Raw genomic sequence first — 19,721 nt, forward strand, 5'->3', positions numbered from 1 at the left:
GTCGCCATACCTCCTCAACAGCGAATCGGTTACCTTCCCAGCATTTAAGAATGCCGGTACTCATTTATACACCTAGGCGGAGTAGAGTAGTTGAGATAAAGTGCCTTACTCAAGGCCACAACACGATGGCGTTGCAGGGCTCCGAACCCGTAATCTCCCGATTATGAGTCGGAGCCCGTTCCACTTGATACCTGTGCCACCGTAACCTTGCACTTCTAAAATCAAGTCATACAATAAAGCTTGAGTATGTTTGTACTCACGTCATTTGGTAGTTTGTGTTACTCACAAGTACAATTTGATCTTGTAAAGTTTTTTGACGCGACCCGATCCGACTTGATTTGTAGTAGTCTTAATTTTCTGTATGTCTACATATTTCTTTATATTTTTTTCATGTGTGAGGGCGCGAATTTATGTCGGTTGCAAATTCGGCTTACTGGTCTTATATGTATTACTTATGATACGATGTACTGGTTTTGAATATACCATTGTGATTATAATACGAATACTTTTTATATTTCAAACGTGCTTAAACTGGTTTCTGCAGCTTATTTAAAAAAGTATGTTCCTTTATTTATTATCATTATACAATAATCCTTTTTTGGCACATTTTAGTATTATTATAATCAACTTGTTCTAGTTTGATTTATGCATAAATCACACACCCGATAGAGCTTTAGAAAATAGAGAACTTTCTTTGCCCACGTCAGGTTTATTTTCCAGGCATTATTCTTTGCCTGGTAATTGTTTAAAATCAGGGTAGTATAAAATGAATGATTTAATCAATTCATTCCCAGGAACTATACAATCCTTTCTTTTTATCTCCCAGGTACAATTTTAAGAAGAAAAAAGTGGATGCATTAATTAGAAACTGACACAAGATAAGATATGGCAGTTTGATGATAAATTACATCCATTATTTTGAAAGCTTCTTCTAAGAAGGATATCTCGGAATGAGTATGGCTGCTTATTGTGGTAAATATGAAGAAGCAAAGCTACTCATAAAACTGAAGTCAAGGCATGCAACCATCCACTTTATCTGTCACACGAGGAAAAAAAAATCTGTGATGGGTTGAAAAATGTGTGGAAAAGCGGTAATCCAACACGGATTTTTCACAGATTTTTCAAGGGAAAATGTCTCTTCGTGTCACGTGATAGTAAAATTGCAACTTGCATTGTGCCACCATTAACTTCATAATAAACATACTATTATTGTCTTTTGTCATAATGTGATGTGATCATGCAAAATAAGTCAGAGGTCGGAAATGTACATTTTGAGATATAGTTAAACAAAGGAAATATTTCCTTTTGTTTCCTCTTGTTTTGGAGATTCTTTAATTGCAATTGCAAGTTCAATTTCAATGGGGAGTTCTGCAAAATGATAGCTTTGCAAATGCTTGTTACAATCCAATTGACTTCATACTGATTTTTACTTGATCACACCACATTATGTAAATTAACTGTATGACACATAATTTGGCAAACGAAATTATCTTCTTCTTATTGTCCTTACTAAAAATGGGACCAAAGCTATGGGAAAAGGAAGGACAATCTTAGTAGAGTAAATAATATACACCTTTTACTATATTATGGCCGACTTGTCAGTTGTCAAGAAATAAAAAGAATAAAAAAAACCGGTTAAAAAAAAATAGTTCAATTTGTGTCAATAGGCAAACTGATGACAAAATGTATAATTAAGGATAGACCAATATACAAGGTTTTATGAATTTTATCTGTGATATGACGAAATTAATGAATGTACTTGTAATTTTGTTCTTAAAATGCTTTGATATTGATGAATACATTTAAAACTGAAACAAGTAGTTTCAGAATTTGCAGAGTTAAAAATGTTATAGGATATGGATATTTTAGGGTTTACAATCCCATCAATATCTCAAGATATGTAACAAGAACTGCCTTTAAAAAACCCAACGCCATGGATGAAGACCATGTTTCATAATTTTGCATTGACTAGCACTTGGAATGCTTATAATTTTGTGTGTGTAGCACAACTAAACGTAGCTTTGCAAATGCTTGTTACAATCCAATTGACTTCATACTGATTTTTACTTGATCACACCACATTATGTAAATTAACTGTATGACACATAATTTGGCAAACGAAATTATCTTCCTCTTATTGTCCTTACTAAAAATGGGACCAAAGCTATGGGAAAAGGAAGGACAATCTTAGTAGAGTAAATAATATACACCTTTTACTATATTATGGCCGACTTGTCAGTTGTCAAGAAATAAAAAGAATAAAAAAAACCGGTTTAAAAAAAATAGTTCAATTTGTGTCAATAGGCAAACTGATGACAAAATGTATAATTAAGGATAGACCAATATACAAGGTTTTATGAATTTTATCTGTGATATGACGAAATTAATGAATGTACTTGTAATTTTGTTCTTAAAATGCTTTGATATTGATGACTACATTTAAAACTGAAACAAGTAGTTTCAGAATTTGCAGAGTTAAAAATGTTATAGGATATGGATATTTTAGGGTTTACAATCCCATCAATATCTCAAGATATGTAACAAGAACTGCCTTTAAAAAACCCAACGCCATGGATGAAGACCATGTTTCATAATTTTGCATTGACTAGCACTTGGAATGCTAATAATTTTGTGTGTGTAGCACAACTAAACGGGTGGGAAATACCACCAATGCCATACCAGGAAATACTCAAGAATTTTCATGTTAAAAGCGGAAATGAAAATTGTGTGCTAAATACCGTAGGTCTACATTTTATTCGTAGTTGTAACAAAGGGCTCAATAGAAATCACATCCACCGAGTTTCACTATAATACAACAATCAATATTCAGACGACCTTAAGAATGTTTGCTGCTCAAGGGTGATCATATCAAACAAGTTTCATGACAATCCAACTATCTATAACTGTTAACCTTGATAAGACATTGATTGTTTTGACGCTTAATTATGATTGCATGCACCACGTTATGACAATCCGACAATCAGTGCTCAGTTGACATCAAAATGACCTTGAAACGATTTTGAACATTCTGACAATCCAACAATATATACTTAGTCGACTTCAAAAAAACAATTTTTTATGACGCCTTTACTAGATAACAATGAAACTTAAGCTATTATTGACACTTAGTCGCCGAGCGAAAAACGATTGACTTTCAACCAATGATGTGTAGAGCCGATTTACTTGATTGGTCAGAAATATGTCACACATCGCTCATCAACTGGCTATAAATGCAGACTTCCTGTTGTCAAGTTTGACAATATATGGAAGATGAAGATGTCAAAACCCACCAATGCGTGAATAACACCACCTTCGCATGAAGTGACTCACAGCAGCTTTCTCACACCTTTTTCGTAATTCGCATGATATGCCCACTCATACGGTCCCTATGGAGGGACGTACATTACAGAAGCTGTTACTGCGAAACTACTTTGACCTTAACTTATTATCGAGAACTCTCATGCTGCTACAAAATGAAGGTTGTTTTTTCAAGTATGTAGTAACTAAGTACAGTGGCATCTGTTATCTCTTGGGGAGATCCTTGTCAGTCCACATTAAAAATTGAGATTGAAAAAGCTGAAAAAGGCTTGCGGTAAACATGGTAAACATGGTAAACGTTGTTAATCACGATTGCTTGGGTTTAAATAACATGTGAGATAATGGAAATGCGTTTTTCAAATATAGATCTGAAGAGTATTCTGAAAAGCTAAGAATTAATTACATCGAAGGGACGAAGGCTTATAATGAAAGACAGAGATAAAAGACTAGTTCGCGTCTGACGTCAGGGCAAAGTGCGCTGTGATTGGTTGCCGATATGCGCATTTTCTGTCTAGATGTCAGCATTTTAGACGCGAACTAGTCATTTTATCTCTGTCTTTCATTATAACATGAAAGATGCTAATTATCCGATATTTACGATATACTATCATGACTTATTACAAACACGACTTATTACAAACACGAATAGTTATAAAATACAAAGCTTTAAAGAAATGATTGCAAAGGTTCAATTTTTATGTTACAAGGCTGACATTGAATATATTACCCTTTCATTATTTTAATTAGAACAGTACAATAAACGTACATAGTTGCTAAAGAATAAGTGAAAGGAAGAAAGAAAGAAAACAGAATGATAAGTAAAGTAAGATAAGTTCAAATAAACGGATTCTAAGCCAAAACAGCATGACATTACTAATACAAAAAGACTTAGAAATATGCTAATTAGAAATCTTAATGCACGTCTGCCATAACCTGGAAAAATACTCATTATTCAATGTTTATAATATATTCTGAACTAATTCCAATACGACTACTTGTAAATCGGCTTAAAAGTGACTTGCCATTTTGGAAAGCGTAGATTACATTACGCCAAGGGGTTAAAATGTTTATGTTACAAGGCTAAGGCAGAGTTAAAAACATTCAGCTTTCATACTTGAAAATGGTAACTAAGCTTTTACAGACTTGGGGTACGTAACATATGTACGTAACAAAAAGGCAGAATGTGATAAAGTAAAGATTTAAGTAAGTAAAGGAAGATAGATTAAATAAAATGAAGATAGCAAAATAAAACACATCAATTAGAATTTGCAGACGGGACTTGTCAGACACGTATAAATGGGCTATTCCATTTAAAATCCACACTACAACTGTAGAAGATTAAGTTAAAGTCTTCCACAGAGAGGGAGTTTAAGTTTCGAATAGAATAGACAATCTATTTGAAATAGTTGTGGAATATATAGATAAAGCCACAATACAGGGGGAGTATGGGTTTTAAAATGAATAACACTGAGCAATTACATTTGAAAAGCGTACTCCCCTTGTGGAAGATATTTCCAAAATCTTCCACAGGGGGGTATGGATTTCTACTGAATAGCCCAATGTACGTAACCTGTAATAGTGTACACTCTATCCAAACCATGGTTACGGTAAAAGTTCTTAACTAATTCCAAATACGAATACTCGTAAAGCGGCTTAAAATGACTTAGAATAAATTACTTAAGATTAAATAAATTACGGTGAAGGGTTCAATATTAATGTTAAAGACCCATTCAGTGATTTGCTCATCCGGACGATCGTAAAAATCATCAAATTTCATATTTTGGTACCTTTGTCATTGTCATAGATTTGTTAACATAGCCTGCTAGTGGTTCAGCTGAAAGCCGTGTATTTAAGACAAAATAAGGCATTTACATGAATCTGTAATTTATATACTGACAGTATAATTATAAATTAGCTATATGCATTTGAATGGGGCTTTAACTTCGTCAATACTGCTGTTTTCTTAGTATTTGCCAAATTTTTCATTTCAAAAATGCAAAATGAATCTTTTTTACACTTGTGCTGGGATCACTGAATGGACCTTTGAAAGACTGGTACACGGTTGAAAAAAACCCAGATTATTTGTACCCAGTGCGCTCAAAGTTCAATCTGTAAATGTAGAAACTTATTGGGGTTAAAGAACTGTGCACTGACAGATGAAGATGTTTGAAATCCTGTTGTATGCCATCATTCCTTATTTGGCTCGATCGAACAAACAAACGCATGATGCAATCTACGTGTTGTTGATTGATACCCTGACAGGTGTGTCATGGGGGCATCTTGGATAGTACATCATACACTATGGACCACAATAGCCTCATCCAAATGGCATAGTCCAATAACCTCAATTACATAATCATAGTGCAAAATTTGACCTCAAGTTGCAGAGTATGAGTGTTTGTACCCAAATTGGCAAAGGTCATTCAATGAATGTACAAATGTATTGGGGCGTAAGAACTGTGCCCCTAATAGATGAGCATGTTGTGGATCCTAGTGATAGTATCCATTGTCAGACCTTTGTTTTTAATACAACTGATGTGTAGGTGGTGATTTCCCACATGGTGATATCGCATGGGAGCTGCCCTTCATATATGAACGTAGTATTCGAAAGGTACAAAAACCATATTTTAAGAACCACGACTAGATACGTGTATCAAAGGGGCGGAAGGTGATTGTTTTAACTTCACTCACCAGTTGAGGTACAACTTACCCACCAAATGAGTAACAAAAAATCATACAAATTGTGAAGCAACAGAGAAATGTAATTACAAACCTGCCAAAGACACAGTGTAAAAACTAAAACCATTTACATGACCCAAAAATTTCAATCCCAATGGAAGTCTAGTGGTATATTCCTGTGAAAACAGATGGATTCTTAAGCTTAGAACCATTATGTAACCTTTGCTGAGGAGGACGCCCTCAATATTTGTCAAAAGTCTGTTTTACACGATGGTAATGTACTTTGCAAACTAACATAACCTGCAAATATAAAGACAAGACTTTAGGTGCTGTAGTTTTGTCAAAATCCGAGATTTACGTACATGGCGTGCATGACGGTCATGCACACATTAAAGGACCGTACCGTAGTACGACCAACGGAGTGACACGCATTTTCGACATTGGCGCTGGTAGTAAATTCTAATTTCCTTTGCTTTACCTCAGTTTTTCGGCTCAAAATTTAAAGGGGACATATCTGACAGTAAAGCAAACATTTTATGGAAAATAAATACTAATTCATTTTTTATGGAAATACGGTATTACAATATCGCTTTAATCAATGTCTGCCGAAAATACTAAGATGTTGCAATGGATATTTAAAACGCAGATCAGAATCACATACCTATGTAAAACCACTGTATCTGGTATGATAGCCATTTACAGGTATTGCCTGTTAACTTATATGTTTATCGCTAAAATTGATTTTTTAAATACGGAGAGAAAATATATTTTCACCCATTTAGGTAAGCCCATTCGGAGTTCACACTCCCTGTGTGGAAGATTAAGGTAATGTCTTTCATACGGGTGTTTGGATTTCTAGTTCATTTCAATGCACGTTGTAGCTGCTGCTGTAGAGGCAATACTATTTAGACGGAAAGAATAAATTGAATCTGCTCGAAAAATATCCATGTATTCTAGGATATATTTTACAGCACCTATTTCAAATCACGACACCTTGTGACCGAAATTGCGGGGCGTGTTTATCGACATTTGATTTATTAACCTATAAACTTTAAAAAGGCTAGTTTTAGCCGAAAAAACCCCGACGGGTTCTCTTTTCTATAACAACCAGGTTGTATTAAGTGCTCAAGTTTTGATAGATAAATACGTGTGTTGGATATGTCACACAGAATGAAATATCTCGAATTTTATCTAAAACGTGATATGTTGGTAACAGTGACTCTTTTCGAAGTACCTTAGGGACCCTCATTGTAACTGTGACATTTAGTGAAGAGGGATTTTTTGCAACACCGGCTTGATTTTATGTGTGCCAATTTCAAACATTGCACGCTCTTATGTCAGAGATGTATATCTATTGACTACTTGCTATGGTATATGTAATGAAATGGCTGGGTTTTAGGATATTATATAATACATATATGTTTGAAATAGTTGGGTTTTATGATAATACATAGCCTATATCTAAGTATATAAGACGCCATTCCCGTGTTATACCATCGTTGAAAGGCTCGTTCAGTGATCAAAGCGTAAGTGTCAAAAATGTTTTTAAACTGTGAATTCAAATTGTCATAAGGTATTTTTCAAATGAAGAAAAAAGAAAAAAGAAAAAAAACAGAGTATCGACAAAGTTGAAGCCCGTTCAAATACATGTAGTTAATTTCTCTACTTAAAAGTAGATAAATTGGTTTAAAGATGCCTCAATACGTTGACGCCACTACCTTGCCAAGAAGAAAAATAGTATATCATACTCTACAAATTTGGGTCATTGGGTTAATACTATTGATAGTAAATAATGTAATAATGCGGTGAAGAGTGAGGCTGGTTCTTCCCCCTAGTGTGATAATTCAAAACCAGAAGCATACATTATGTAATGTGTTTGGCGTCAAACCCAGCTATATATACGACATCACAGATAACATTTGCTTGACACAAGCTGCCATGTTTCAGCCGCCAAATAGCAGCTTAATTGTTAGTGGCAAATTGCACACCAATTTACCACTAAGCACAAAATGGGCTGTTCCATTTGAAATCCATACACCCCTATGCAACTGTGGAAGACATGATCTTAATCTCCCACAATTGGGGTGTACATTTCAAATGGAGCCACCTATTCAGGTAACCCATTTCAAGTTCACATTCCCTGTGTGGAAGATTAGGGTCATGTCTTCCATAGAGGGTATATGGATTTCAAATGGAATTTCTCAATCTGAAATGAAGTTTACAGTACCTAGGCAGAAAATGAATTGTGCTCAGGTGAAAGTCCGTAATAATTTCTCATTCCATTAGTAGCGTGGACATTAAATGCTTAGACTAACGGAGCTGGTACAGTTCAGCACTAATTATTAGCGGTTGTTGAGGCGGAAGAGGATAATGCATTTAATGCGCTTTACAAAGATAGGTGTTGGTGCGAAAATTCCGATTCAAAGATTTCAAGATCAGTGCCGTCACCCAAATGCGTGCAAAAGCGTCGCTTCAGTTTTAAGCCAGTTTCATGTTTTATGTGTTTGGTCAGTTCCATACGGTGTTTTACTCACAAGCTCAACATTTCTTGTAGTGGGGGTTTGTGCAAGGGTGGGGTTGACGGTGTGTTCGTGAGTATGCTTTGCCTTTTTTTAGGATAAAAGTGAAATTGTATATTCACATACAGACAAGAAATCAAGAACTTCAGGTAATGAATGGCCTTTTACCTATAAGCAAGGATTATTAGGTTTCAACGGACAATCAATTAAGTCAAAATTAAGTCGTTATTGACCGATCACGGGGGATATTATATTTTTTAATTTCATCTGTGTGAATATTTCAATGTCAGACATTGCACTCTGTTCTCCCGTGATACCGGATGCCCAGGGTACAGTGTACGTACAGGCAGCCATTAAGCTGAATTTATACTCCATCGCTGAGCGCGCGACGAGCGATTAGTATTTGACCAATGAGGTAGCGCGCTTTTCCCAACGCAACAAAAAGCGATCAACATCATTAGCTAAAAACCAATCGCGATGTAGTATAAATTCAGCTTTACCCTAATCGGAACTGGCTACGAGTTCTTTGTCATCAACTGCCATACAATTTTAATACAGTAATGGCGAGAATGGATAATAATGTTTTGATAATTTATCTCCACCCTGGAGTCTTGCACCAGCGTGAAAGACATTAACCGATGAGCTACACTGAAAAAAATCCCCTAAAGTCTCCCATAAAAATTTATTTGTCTCTGACATTATTATTTTGATATAAAAGTATCCATTTTTCACTTTACGATATCACTTGACTTATAGCGGATGAAGAAGAAAACCAACAACATTAAATCACATCATGAATTCATCATTGATGTAATTATGTTTTCTATATGATGGCAAAGGTTCAATCGTAATACGCAGTGGGTTGTCATGGCAACATTTGAATGAAATGAAGAGAATGTCATCAAGTAGAATACATTATAAGAACTGAAATTTAATAGAAACTCGATTTAAAACACATAACTATTCAAGTGTGCATAAGTAAACTTCTGGCTTGTTCATACACGGAAATATCATGGTAAAGAGTATACGGTAATTGACAACTTGAATTTTGCTCTCCAGAATTATAATTCTGCCTTTCAGGCGCGTGTTTGATAATATTTATATCGCTTTTAATCCAATTTGATTAGAACATAATGTATAAGCGTATCACTATAAATTGATGTAACTTGAGAGGACGATCAAGTTTGTATTAAAACATTAACTTTCTTTTTACTTACCCGACTCCAGACAAAATAATATACAGAACTACCCAGCAAACACTACTCATTTTCGACATTATTTGCAAAAGGTTAAAAAAGGTTCTCAAGTTATACAAAGGGTATATAAGGGTATAAATCATTTGTTTTGAAAACTTACTCCAGAATATTCTACCGTAATGTTATTTAAGCCTGGACAACACATTTGCCATAACTGATAAACCTGATCAAATAATTCATGGACATTTTAGTATTTATTAAAAAATCCATCATTTCCACTTGGTGTGAGTTTAAAATCAGATATACCTTAACACGATTCGTTATTTCTACAGACTACCCAATAACAGATTTCTATTAACAACTTCCCCTATATGAACCGTAGAGTAAGCACGGCTTGCACCCATGGAAAAAACGTCATTACACTGAAAAATCCGACAATGTCGACCTCTACAGTCAATATAATACAAAGGGACCGCAGCGTTATATGAGTTTCATCAATATGCGTAAGCCAATATGATATTATTGAAAAATAACACTTTGATGGTTTGAAAAAGTTTATCCTACATATACTTTGAAAACTTACTTGATTTATTATTGTTAATGAATTGAGATATGTACGTTTTACAAAAGTATTGTTGATTCAACCCTCTTTACAACATAACTCAAGAACCACAGGACCTACAAAAGTATATTTGTGATATTTGAATTCTTCTACACACTCGCTATGAATTGGTCAATGCATTTTATGCCAAAGTTCACTACCATTCACAAGATGCTGTGAACTACCAAATCGCAACAGTTGAAAGTAGTTGCTAACCTTAACCAGTTGCAGATGAAGTGGATGGAAACAATAAAACACTATAGTTTTTGGTGCAGAAAAAACATATACCAATAGCAAGACTGACATAACGAAACAGTTAATAGTACGATGGCTGACCTTTATTCATTTGAAGTGTTGCTTCACGGTTCGTTTTCGTTTTTAATTCCTTCGTTTTATTAATTGTTAAGCAACGACCACTGTTTTTAATATTAGATAATAATTTCAATGTATGTTTACCTTCAAGTCTAGTACTGTGGTTTATAATTTTATGTCGTGAATGTTGTCTCAAAGTCTCATGCAATGAATCTATCTTCAGTTCAATCTTCGATGACAGGCATGAGCCATGAGGGAATGTGCAACGATATATTAATCCTTACTTCACCGAATAATCTGTCATCATAATGTTTATTTTGGTGAAATATTGTAGCAGATTGCTGTTGCTACTTATTGTATTAAAGTACATTTTCTTTTACGATTTATAATTATTTATTTGGTGGGTATTATGCTTTTACCATTACTATTACAACTACCTATAATTATCTTATTCTTCTAGCTTGGCCCTAATAAGGCGTTGGGAACTAGAACTCTACTAGGGTCAGTAAATACCACTAAGCGAAGGACTATAGGCTGTTCACTATGATATCACTGTGCTATGATATCGAAAACATTTGAAAAAGTACATATGTTATCCAGAGAAAACTTAGATAATGTAAAACCTTTGCTGAACATATTTAAGTGAATTTTGCCGCTAATATCTCATCCTATTAAATAAATATAAGCGGCAAAAGAACGACAATATGCCATCATAAGGAATAGATTATAGAACTACTACTTCTGCTCCTTCGCTTACTTTTTATATTACATGTAATATGCCTTTGTACTATTTCAGCGGAAAAAACGCTGTGTAAAAAATCCCTAACCAGTAATGCGCGGAATCTCTTTAAGCTTGAATAAACACGAGGTAAAATTACCACTCTCTGGTCGTGTATAATTACGTGAATACGACCTTTTGTTTCAGCGCAATATGACGTCATATATGGTTAGCTGACTGGAATGATTTACTCGCTATGGATCAAACTATCAATTATGAATAATCCTAGCTTTTATGCAAATCTTGCTATCTGATAAGTTCATCAACCCATTTACGGTCCATGAATACGATATAGTACATTAAGGTGAGTCCTTATAGTTACTTTTTTTTCACCAGTTGAATTTGAAAAAGACAGCATTACTCGTACCTACCATTTACGCTGTTAATTTCAAATATTTGATATAATGTACTATAAAGTGAGCTCTAAAGAATATTTCAAACTAATTTGTTCTATGTTAAGAGTGTCAATTATACGGCTTGTTTATTTTAGTCGTAAAGTTAGCTCATCGGGTTAGACGATGGAAGACACAAGTTGTTTAAAGACACAAAAACAGTTTTGTTTCTGTGTTTTTGTTTAGATCGGCGAATCATTCAATGCCAGACACTGTTCGCCATGATGCCCAGGGTAGGATGTATTGACAGGAACTGGCTGTGAGTAATGGAGAGAGTGGATAATAAAATTTTGAATTGTACCATAGTAAAAAACATTAACCGCTTTGCCTCGACCGAATTTAAAAAAAGAAGGAAAATTAACTTGTTGTTATTGTTAGTGTACTTTGTTCCAATATTATGTTATACGTTGGAGCTACGGTGACATCTTGTGACGTTACGGTAGGCAATTTACTGTCAGATGTATGTGTAAATGCAATGGGGGCAAATAAATCTACAATTAGCATACCATGATTTGCTAAGAATTGAACAGGGCACCTGTCTCATCAAATCGAAACTGGAGCAGATAATACATAGTCAACGATAGTCAATTCTTAAACACTTCATAATGGTCTTGCAATCTTATTGGTTCTTACCCGTGTGCTATGATATGATATCACACACATTAGCGCGTGCGTGTCGACGCGATACTCATGTACTCGCTATTTGGACCAATCGGGAGGTGCATAACAACAACGGGACTGATCGATTCTAAGACCTAGGTATTGCCTTGTAAAATATAGGATTCAATTTGATTAACATTTGGTATATTTATGATTAATATATTTATTTGAATTAAAGTGTTTAAGAATGAGAATAAAGATATTGTTTTTAGCCGCTGTCGTGCATCTATCGTCTCATATAACACGCGACATCATTATTTTTGGCGTAAAACAACTCGGCTTCTCCTCGTTGTTTACTCGGCTTCTCCTCGTTGTTTACTCGGCTTCTCCTCGTTGTTTTACCTAAAAAAATGATGTCGCCCGTGTTATATGACACGATAGATGCACCCGGCCACTAAAAACAATACCTTTATTCTCTAAATAATACGTACATGCTTATTTGAAAGTTTAAAGTGGCACCGTTTATTAAAAGCATGACATTAATGCAAATGTTGCATTTTATCGCACATGATCTTGTCCTTTTTAATGACTCTTCTTGTAACCTTGTGTTTCTGTAAAGCGCAAGTCATAAAAAGTCTTCGAAGTAAAAAAAAATAAATCCAGCTTTGATTGAGTTCAACTTTTTCCTTAGAAATACGTGGCAAAATGGTATTTGTGAATTGCACTGTTTAATATATCTTGTTCCGGTAGCAAATCTGCTGTTTCCAAATAAAGCTCACTTAATTTCCTTGCTTTTCTCAAATAAGACAATGACTTGTGATTTCTTGGTAAAAATCTACCGTGTGTATTATGCTGTATGTTTCTCATATAAATGCGGAAACGTTTACCATCTATTTGTCGCAGAACAATTACATTAGCGTTTGTGCTAGCACGAAATGACGGTTTTTACCAAATTAGCAAACTCAATACACTGATGCTATCCCCAGGTCTCTTGAATACTTGATTGCAAAGTTATAACTCTTTTATATATCCATTTTCTTATGTTTTTCGTTGTTTTTTCTCCTCACTTTAGCCTGAATGGATTATATCTGGTCACATATTCTCTGTATAAATACCACGTGTAGATTTAAAATAGCACCCAATATTTTTCAATAGATATTAGTAGTAAGAAGTCGAAATCTAAAATACAATACTATGACTATACAAAAATTAGATCCTTTACGTGGCTAAATGTTGCAAACATGCCATGACTTAGGAATTACATGTCTCTGTCAGACTGTAGGGTATTTTGTTTTCTCCACGACTTCACAGAAAAAGATTTTCATTTTAAATGATCAGTATCTGACAGTCTTGATTTTACCTTCTTACTTTTTTTGAGAAATATTTTGGTATAGTTTTTGTCCAAATTGGAGCAAGTTTGAAGTTTGACCCCTGTATAATCTTTGACGATGTGATTCGATCCGCATCCTTTTGATCACGAGTCTGATCACTAAAATGCTGTAACCATGTATATAATCATGGATTGGGATTTCTGTTATGTGGGATTCAAATGTGACCTGCTTCCACGAAAGTCGCAAGTTGGTAGTTTCGATACATCCTGGCTGATGTCCTTTGTTTCCCGAGCACCTGTACAAGCCAGTAGTATGTCTTTCATGAATGGTCCATTATGGCTCCAATTACATGCAAAGGACATAATCGACATATTACTGGTTTCAACAGGTGCATGTGAAACAAAGAGGCAACAAACGCACAATCAATTTTACTTGTTCACACCAAACAATTAATTTCTTTGATTTACATAACAATGTTGTAAACAAAAACATGCATAACTATGTAGTCTACTTACCCCATTCGAATCATCCTTTGTAGCCATACGTTAGGTTTATAAATACCCTTCTCTACTCTAGCTCCTGACTTAACAAATGGCGCCAATTGTTTGTTCAAATTCCCATCTTGAATGAGCAATATACAGTACAGTACATCACTTTTGAAATCCAAAATTCCTTTCTGGGTTCAAAAGAGTCCTGAGCTATTAAACCCTGGATTTCTACGTATTATTCCCTCATTGCCTCGTGTAAAATTGCTATTCCTATTCGAGTGTTTAATCCATTTTAAGATAACCTTGATGAATTTATCTGATGCCCCAATTGTTGGTTAACAATCAGACCTGTTTGTTAATGGTTGATAAAATGATTGGTGTGGATTGGTATGGTTGGGTTAGAATGTGTATCTGAAATGAAATGTAATAAAGGAATATACAAATTATTATAATGTGGATCGGTACGGTTGGGTTATAACGTATAGTGTGTGTATACATAAGTTGGTATGGATTGGTAGGGTGAGGTTATAACGTATGTTATGTGTATACGTAAGTTGGTGTGGATTAGTTTGGTTGGGTAAGAACGTATATCTTAAATGAAATGAAATAAATAAGGAATATACAAATTATTACAATGTGGATTGGTACGGTCGGTAAGGTTATAACGTATATATTATGTATACGCACGTACTCTCTTCATTTGGCCGATTGAAATATGTCAATCTTTTAATGATTGATGATAGGAATCAATCTAAATAAATTGAAAAATAGATTGAAATTTTTTCGTTTTCACTCTAACTCTCTTTGTAGCATGATTTTACTATCTAATCAAGTGTTACTCCTAATGTACTGTCAAATGACATGTGTTGCATATGTTTGGAATGAGATTTCAAACTGTTTTAGAGTGAAAATTTTCAACCTTTTTTTTCAACTGGAAAGGACTTGTTCTTGATTTGGGACAGCAAAAGATTGAAAACAATGAAAATCAATCCATTCTACTTCACTCGACTGAAAATTAAAAATTCAATCTTTTTGATTGAATATTCAATTGGGCAATTTAAGAGAACAGATGTGAGTAGGGTTTGGTTATAACGTATAGTATGTGTATACGTAAGTTGGTGTGGATTGATATGGTTAGAATATAACGTATACCTGAAATACGATAGATGATACAAATTATTATAATATGGATTGGTATGGTTGGGCTACAAATATATCTGAAATGAAATAACAAAAATATTATAGAACTTATAATAATGGAAGGAATTAACAAGAAAATAATATAACGCGTGTGGATTAAACTGGAGAGAGAATAAAACACTCGAAACTAAAGATAAATTTAGAACCATTATGCCATTAATAGATGTGACCCGTTGAAAAAGACATTTGTGACGTTTGCAGTTGTTGGTAAGAATGGTATTAGTAAATTGAACAGTTTAATATTATATTGTTCCGGCATTTGTCAAATAAGACAATGATTTATGAACAAATTTACAAATATATAATTAAGAATTTCTCAGCAGAAGAATTTCTAATTCAACAGAGCAAAGTTTTTAAAATCTGCCCTTTTTATTTTTTATAATTGATCACATAGGCAATTCAAGAGGTATTGATCACACAAGTATAATGTAAAAAGGAGAGCAAGAGGTATTTCCTATACTTACGTAAATCACTATTACTTTGAATGTAGATTCTTTTAAGAATATGAACATGGGATTGGATAAAAAGCCATTGTGTTGAATACTTTACAATGGTAAAATTATTGAGATACACGCTACGGCAGCTGAATGATAGATAGTGTAACTGAAGTGATTGGTTTGAATATAAAAAGGGTGCGATTGAATATATGTGGCAAGTTTTTGCGTACGCAAAATACCAAAACACACATAAAATCACCTCATAAACTCTTTCGCTTACCATTACATGCTCGCACATAGTACAAACTATGTTACGTTTGGACTGTAATGACGCCAAACTTACTAAAAGGTGTTTTTGAAACCTATAAAACAGATTACACAAAATGTTCATTCCAATCACGTATATTAATAGTCGTCGTGTCATCTCTACAACAATTTGTGTATAATGTATGATATGTTAGATTTTTTAAAACCAAATCATGTTTCATGTGAATTTGAACTCAAAAAAGGACATGTCCACGTAGTCGACATGGTAGTGCTGCTAACAACACGTAGCATTGGAATTATATTTGTATTAACATACTGAAGCTACACGTACAGTCTCAAAACAATGTCAAATATAGAAAGTAAGACCTTTGACCTTGCCTGTACAGTGTACAGCAACAGGTGGTGATCTAATGGGAAACAGTACACACCAAGAAAGTTATCTACCACAGTAAAGGATATGACCGTGTGAATTTCCTTATCCAGTGAAACACATACATGGCCATTGTTGCACTCAAGCAGGTGAAATTAAATGTGCAATTTTACACCACATTAGGCATTTAACTATTACTGGTGGTAGTGCTGGTGCCAGTGGTGATGGCTTGGGTAATAGGGTGGTGGTGGTGCTGTAGTTGTTGCTGATGTTGATGTTCAAGTTGCTGTTGTTGGTGGTATAGGTGAATGTATGAAGTATCTCTAATTGGATAATGTTTAATGGTTTAATGAGACCACTCTTAAACAGGTGTTGTCGAGTTTAACTAGATTCTTTGTTAATTAAGACCTCACTATATATCTAGTCAAATTTGACCAGCAATCATGTAATATTTGACTTTAAATCTGTATCAAATTGGCTAAATATAGGTGACATGATTTCTACTCAACTTTAACTAGAACTTAACTTTATCTATCTTGTGAGGTCATATTTTACTAGGAATCCAGTCAATTTGATTAGACCTTTTTAAGAGTGATGGATATGGCGGAAAATGACAATGAGCAGGAATGACGTGCATTAAATAAGAGAAAAGGAAAGTATGTGGCAGCAAATAAGAAAGAGACAACAAGGAGAACAATACCATCATTCAAGAAACTATTGTAAATTGACCCATGTATAATGCTATATCTTATTTTGTCATGATTAGAATGCAATTCGAATAAAAAATGCATCAATAAATCTGTCGTTATAATATTTACGATAAAGACAATTTTCAGTGAAGCTTGAATACATCGCATTGCTTCCCATTTTAAAGTCGCTAATTTATTGATTTACTGTTTAATTTACACCTGTATATCCGATAAATAAATCAACATATCCATTTCTCACATGTCAATTATTCCGGTTTTGTGGATAGACTTAAATAAATGATAACAAAAAGTAACCTGTCTATTACATGTAGCTCGATATAACAAAAGCGTTGCTATGCGTTCCAACATCAATCATTCATAATCACTGACAATCATTACACGATGCCAAATTCGGCATACTTTAATAAAATCACTATTACCTCCAACCACAGCACACGTTTCTCCAATACAAAACGTAGTATAATCCATCCATTGCCTTCTCCCAGTATTTTATAAATCACAAACATTTGTGTCAGCGAAGACTGTCAACAACACAATTCTATTCACGCTAACAGCCACTGAGATTTAGATGAAACTCCTTTTTTTGTCACGAGCAGTTTCCACATGCTAGCTAATTGCAAAATGTAGTAAGAAGTAATATACCTCCACTGTGGAGCAAGTAAATGACAGTCCGCATTAACGTGCTGATTCTTAAAACCCAGGTTATAAGCAATTCTTCCCTACGTACGTTCGCCAGCGCAATTGGCGTGGGTGTATCGTAAGTCATACTGTCGGCATGGGTACCTAGGTTACTGAGTGTACTTGATTCATAGCGATACATGTGTGTGTTTTTTACTAATCGGACTATGTAAAACTGTCACATAGTTAATTTTAAATGACTTATACAAAACCTTAAGATTAACATCTTCTGCCATGTTTTGCTTATTCCAATTTTGATGTATTATTTGGCGCGAAAAATGTAAAATTCTGATTTTAGGACAAATTACCTGGAAATCTGCCTCACTCGACAAAAGCGTATAGCGAGGGTTAAGTAGTCACATAAGAGGGATACATCGAATTGCGTTTGAAACCATTTATGAAAGTATTACGGATGTATGTGTTGATCGGCATTGAGCGAATAGGTCCACGGCCGACGTTGCTTTGATGTAGCAGCTATTCGCCACTGACAAATTGTATGTGGGCGAAAGATTCATGTAATTTTGAGAGCCTTTTGAATTATTAGAAAAAGATCGCTGTTAGTTGCTGGTGACTGATTGCTTTGATATTTCAGTTTAGGTGAGGGATTATATGTGATATGATCAAACAAAATCAGTCGAAAGTCGGAAATATTGATTTTGAGATGTAGCCAAACAAAGGAAGTATTTCCTTTTGTTTCCTATTTTTTGGGAAACTCTCCAACTGCTCACATCTTTTGAACTTTTTGTCAAATTTCATTGGGGTTTTATTGTAAAGTGTAGCTTTGCAATTGCTTGTTACAATCCAATAAGAAAATGAAAATTGAATATGACCGACTTCAGACTGATATTGCTTGATCAAACCACATATGATCACAGGTGTAAAATGGATAAATGGTAATACGTTTTACGACGAATTGCACATGTCTTTATTCTTTACAACACGTGGGTTAATTCGGTCTGCTGGCGTTAAATGTCAAACGTAGAGGAATTGGAAATATCAATTGAAATCTTTTCCATAAAAATGAAATCCGTTAACAAATTCATATCAATTTTTGATCAACTTCGTTAATAACGTCTCGATAGAGCTGTATGATCAGATAACGCCTGGTATTCTGTATGATTGCATGACTTCAGGGAAATATTCGTCTGATTAACGCAAAATGTTCGCTTTTATAAAAGAAAAAGAGAGAAAAATGCCATCACAAATGAAAAGAAGACTAGGAATACTCAAAACCACTCTACTGTTAAACCCCCTTAAGTGGGATACCTGGATGGGTAACTCCCACTCTACTGTTAAACCCCCTTAAGGCCAGAGTAATGGAAGACACATTCGTCCACGACCGAATTTGAGATTTTTTGATATTTATCAACACTAAGATGTATTCTTTCACTTGAAACTGATAAAATACAACTTGCTAATATTTATTCGTATTTTTGCTTGATTTATTTCACTCTTTTCAACTCTAAAAAGTCACATGGCTCAAGACAGCTTAATAAATTGGCGGGAAATAATGAGTCAGAAATGCGCGAATGCGAAATATTGTGATTACGCGCGCGATTCGCGTCGCGTGACGCGGCGCAACTCTGCGCGTATGTCCAACGCAGTCTAGGCGCATTCGGTTTGTTGTTCACGCCAGCAAATGTGGTGTAAACAAAACAAAAATTTGCAGTCAAAATGCCACTTAGATTTTTTAATTATTTTGAATTTTGGCGCACTGAAAGCAGACATTATAGATTCATTGGTGCAAAAAGATGAATATTTAGACCATGCACCAGATACAGTTTTTACAAGTGTGAAAGTCTTACCGTTTTAAAATTTAAGGACGTTTTGTGCATAATTTTGACA

At 34.5% G+C, this 19,721-nt stretch overlaps 1 protein-coding gene across 1 annotated transcript in view; it reads right to left on the minus strand.

The window, feature by feature from the left end:
- LOC140171231 (uncharacterized) overlaps positions 1-19,721 on the minus strand; it is a 295,550-nt gene that overhangs the window by 81,324 nt on the left and 194,505 nt on the right. Inside the window, exon 3 of the mRNA XM_072194455.1 lies at positions 14,242-14,625. Coding sequence (XP_072050556.1) covers positions 14,242-14,268 — 27 coding nt within the window. The 5' untranslated portion in view covers positions 14,269-14,625. The remainder of the gene's footprint in view (positions 1-14,241; positions 14,626-19,721) is intronic.

The sequence above is a fragment of the Amphiura filiformis genome, chromosome 2, assembly GCF_039555335.1.
Source record: "Amphiura filiformis chromosome 2, Afil_fr2py, whole genome shotgun sequence".
In the NCBI taxonomy this organism is placed as follows: domain Eukaryota; kingdom Metazoa; phylum Echinodermata; class Ophiuroidea; order Amphilepidida; family Amphiuridae; genus Amphiura; species Amphiura filiformis.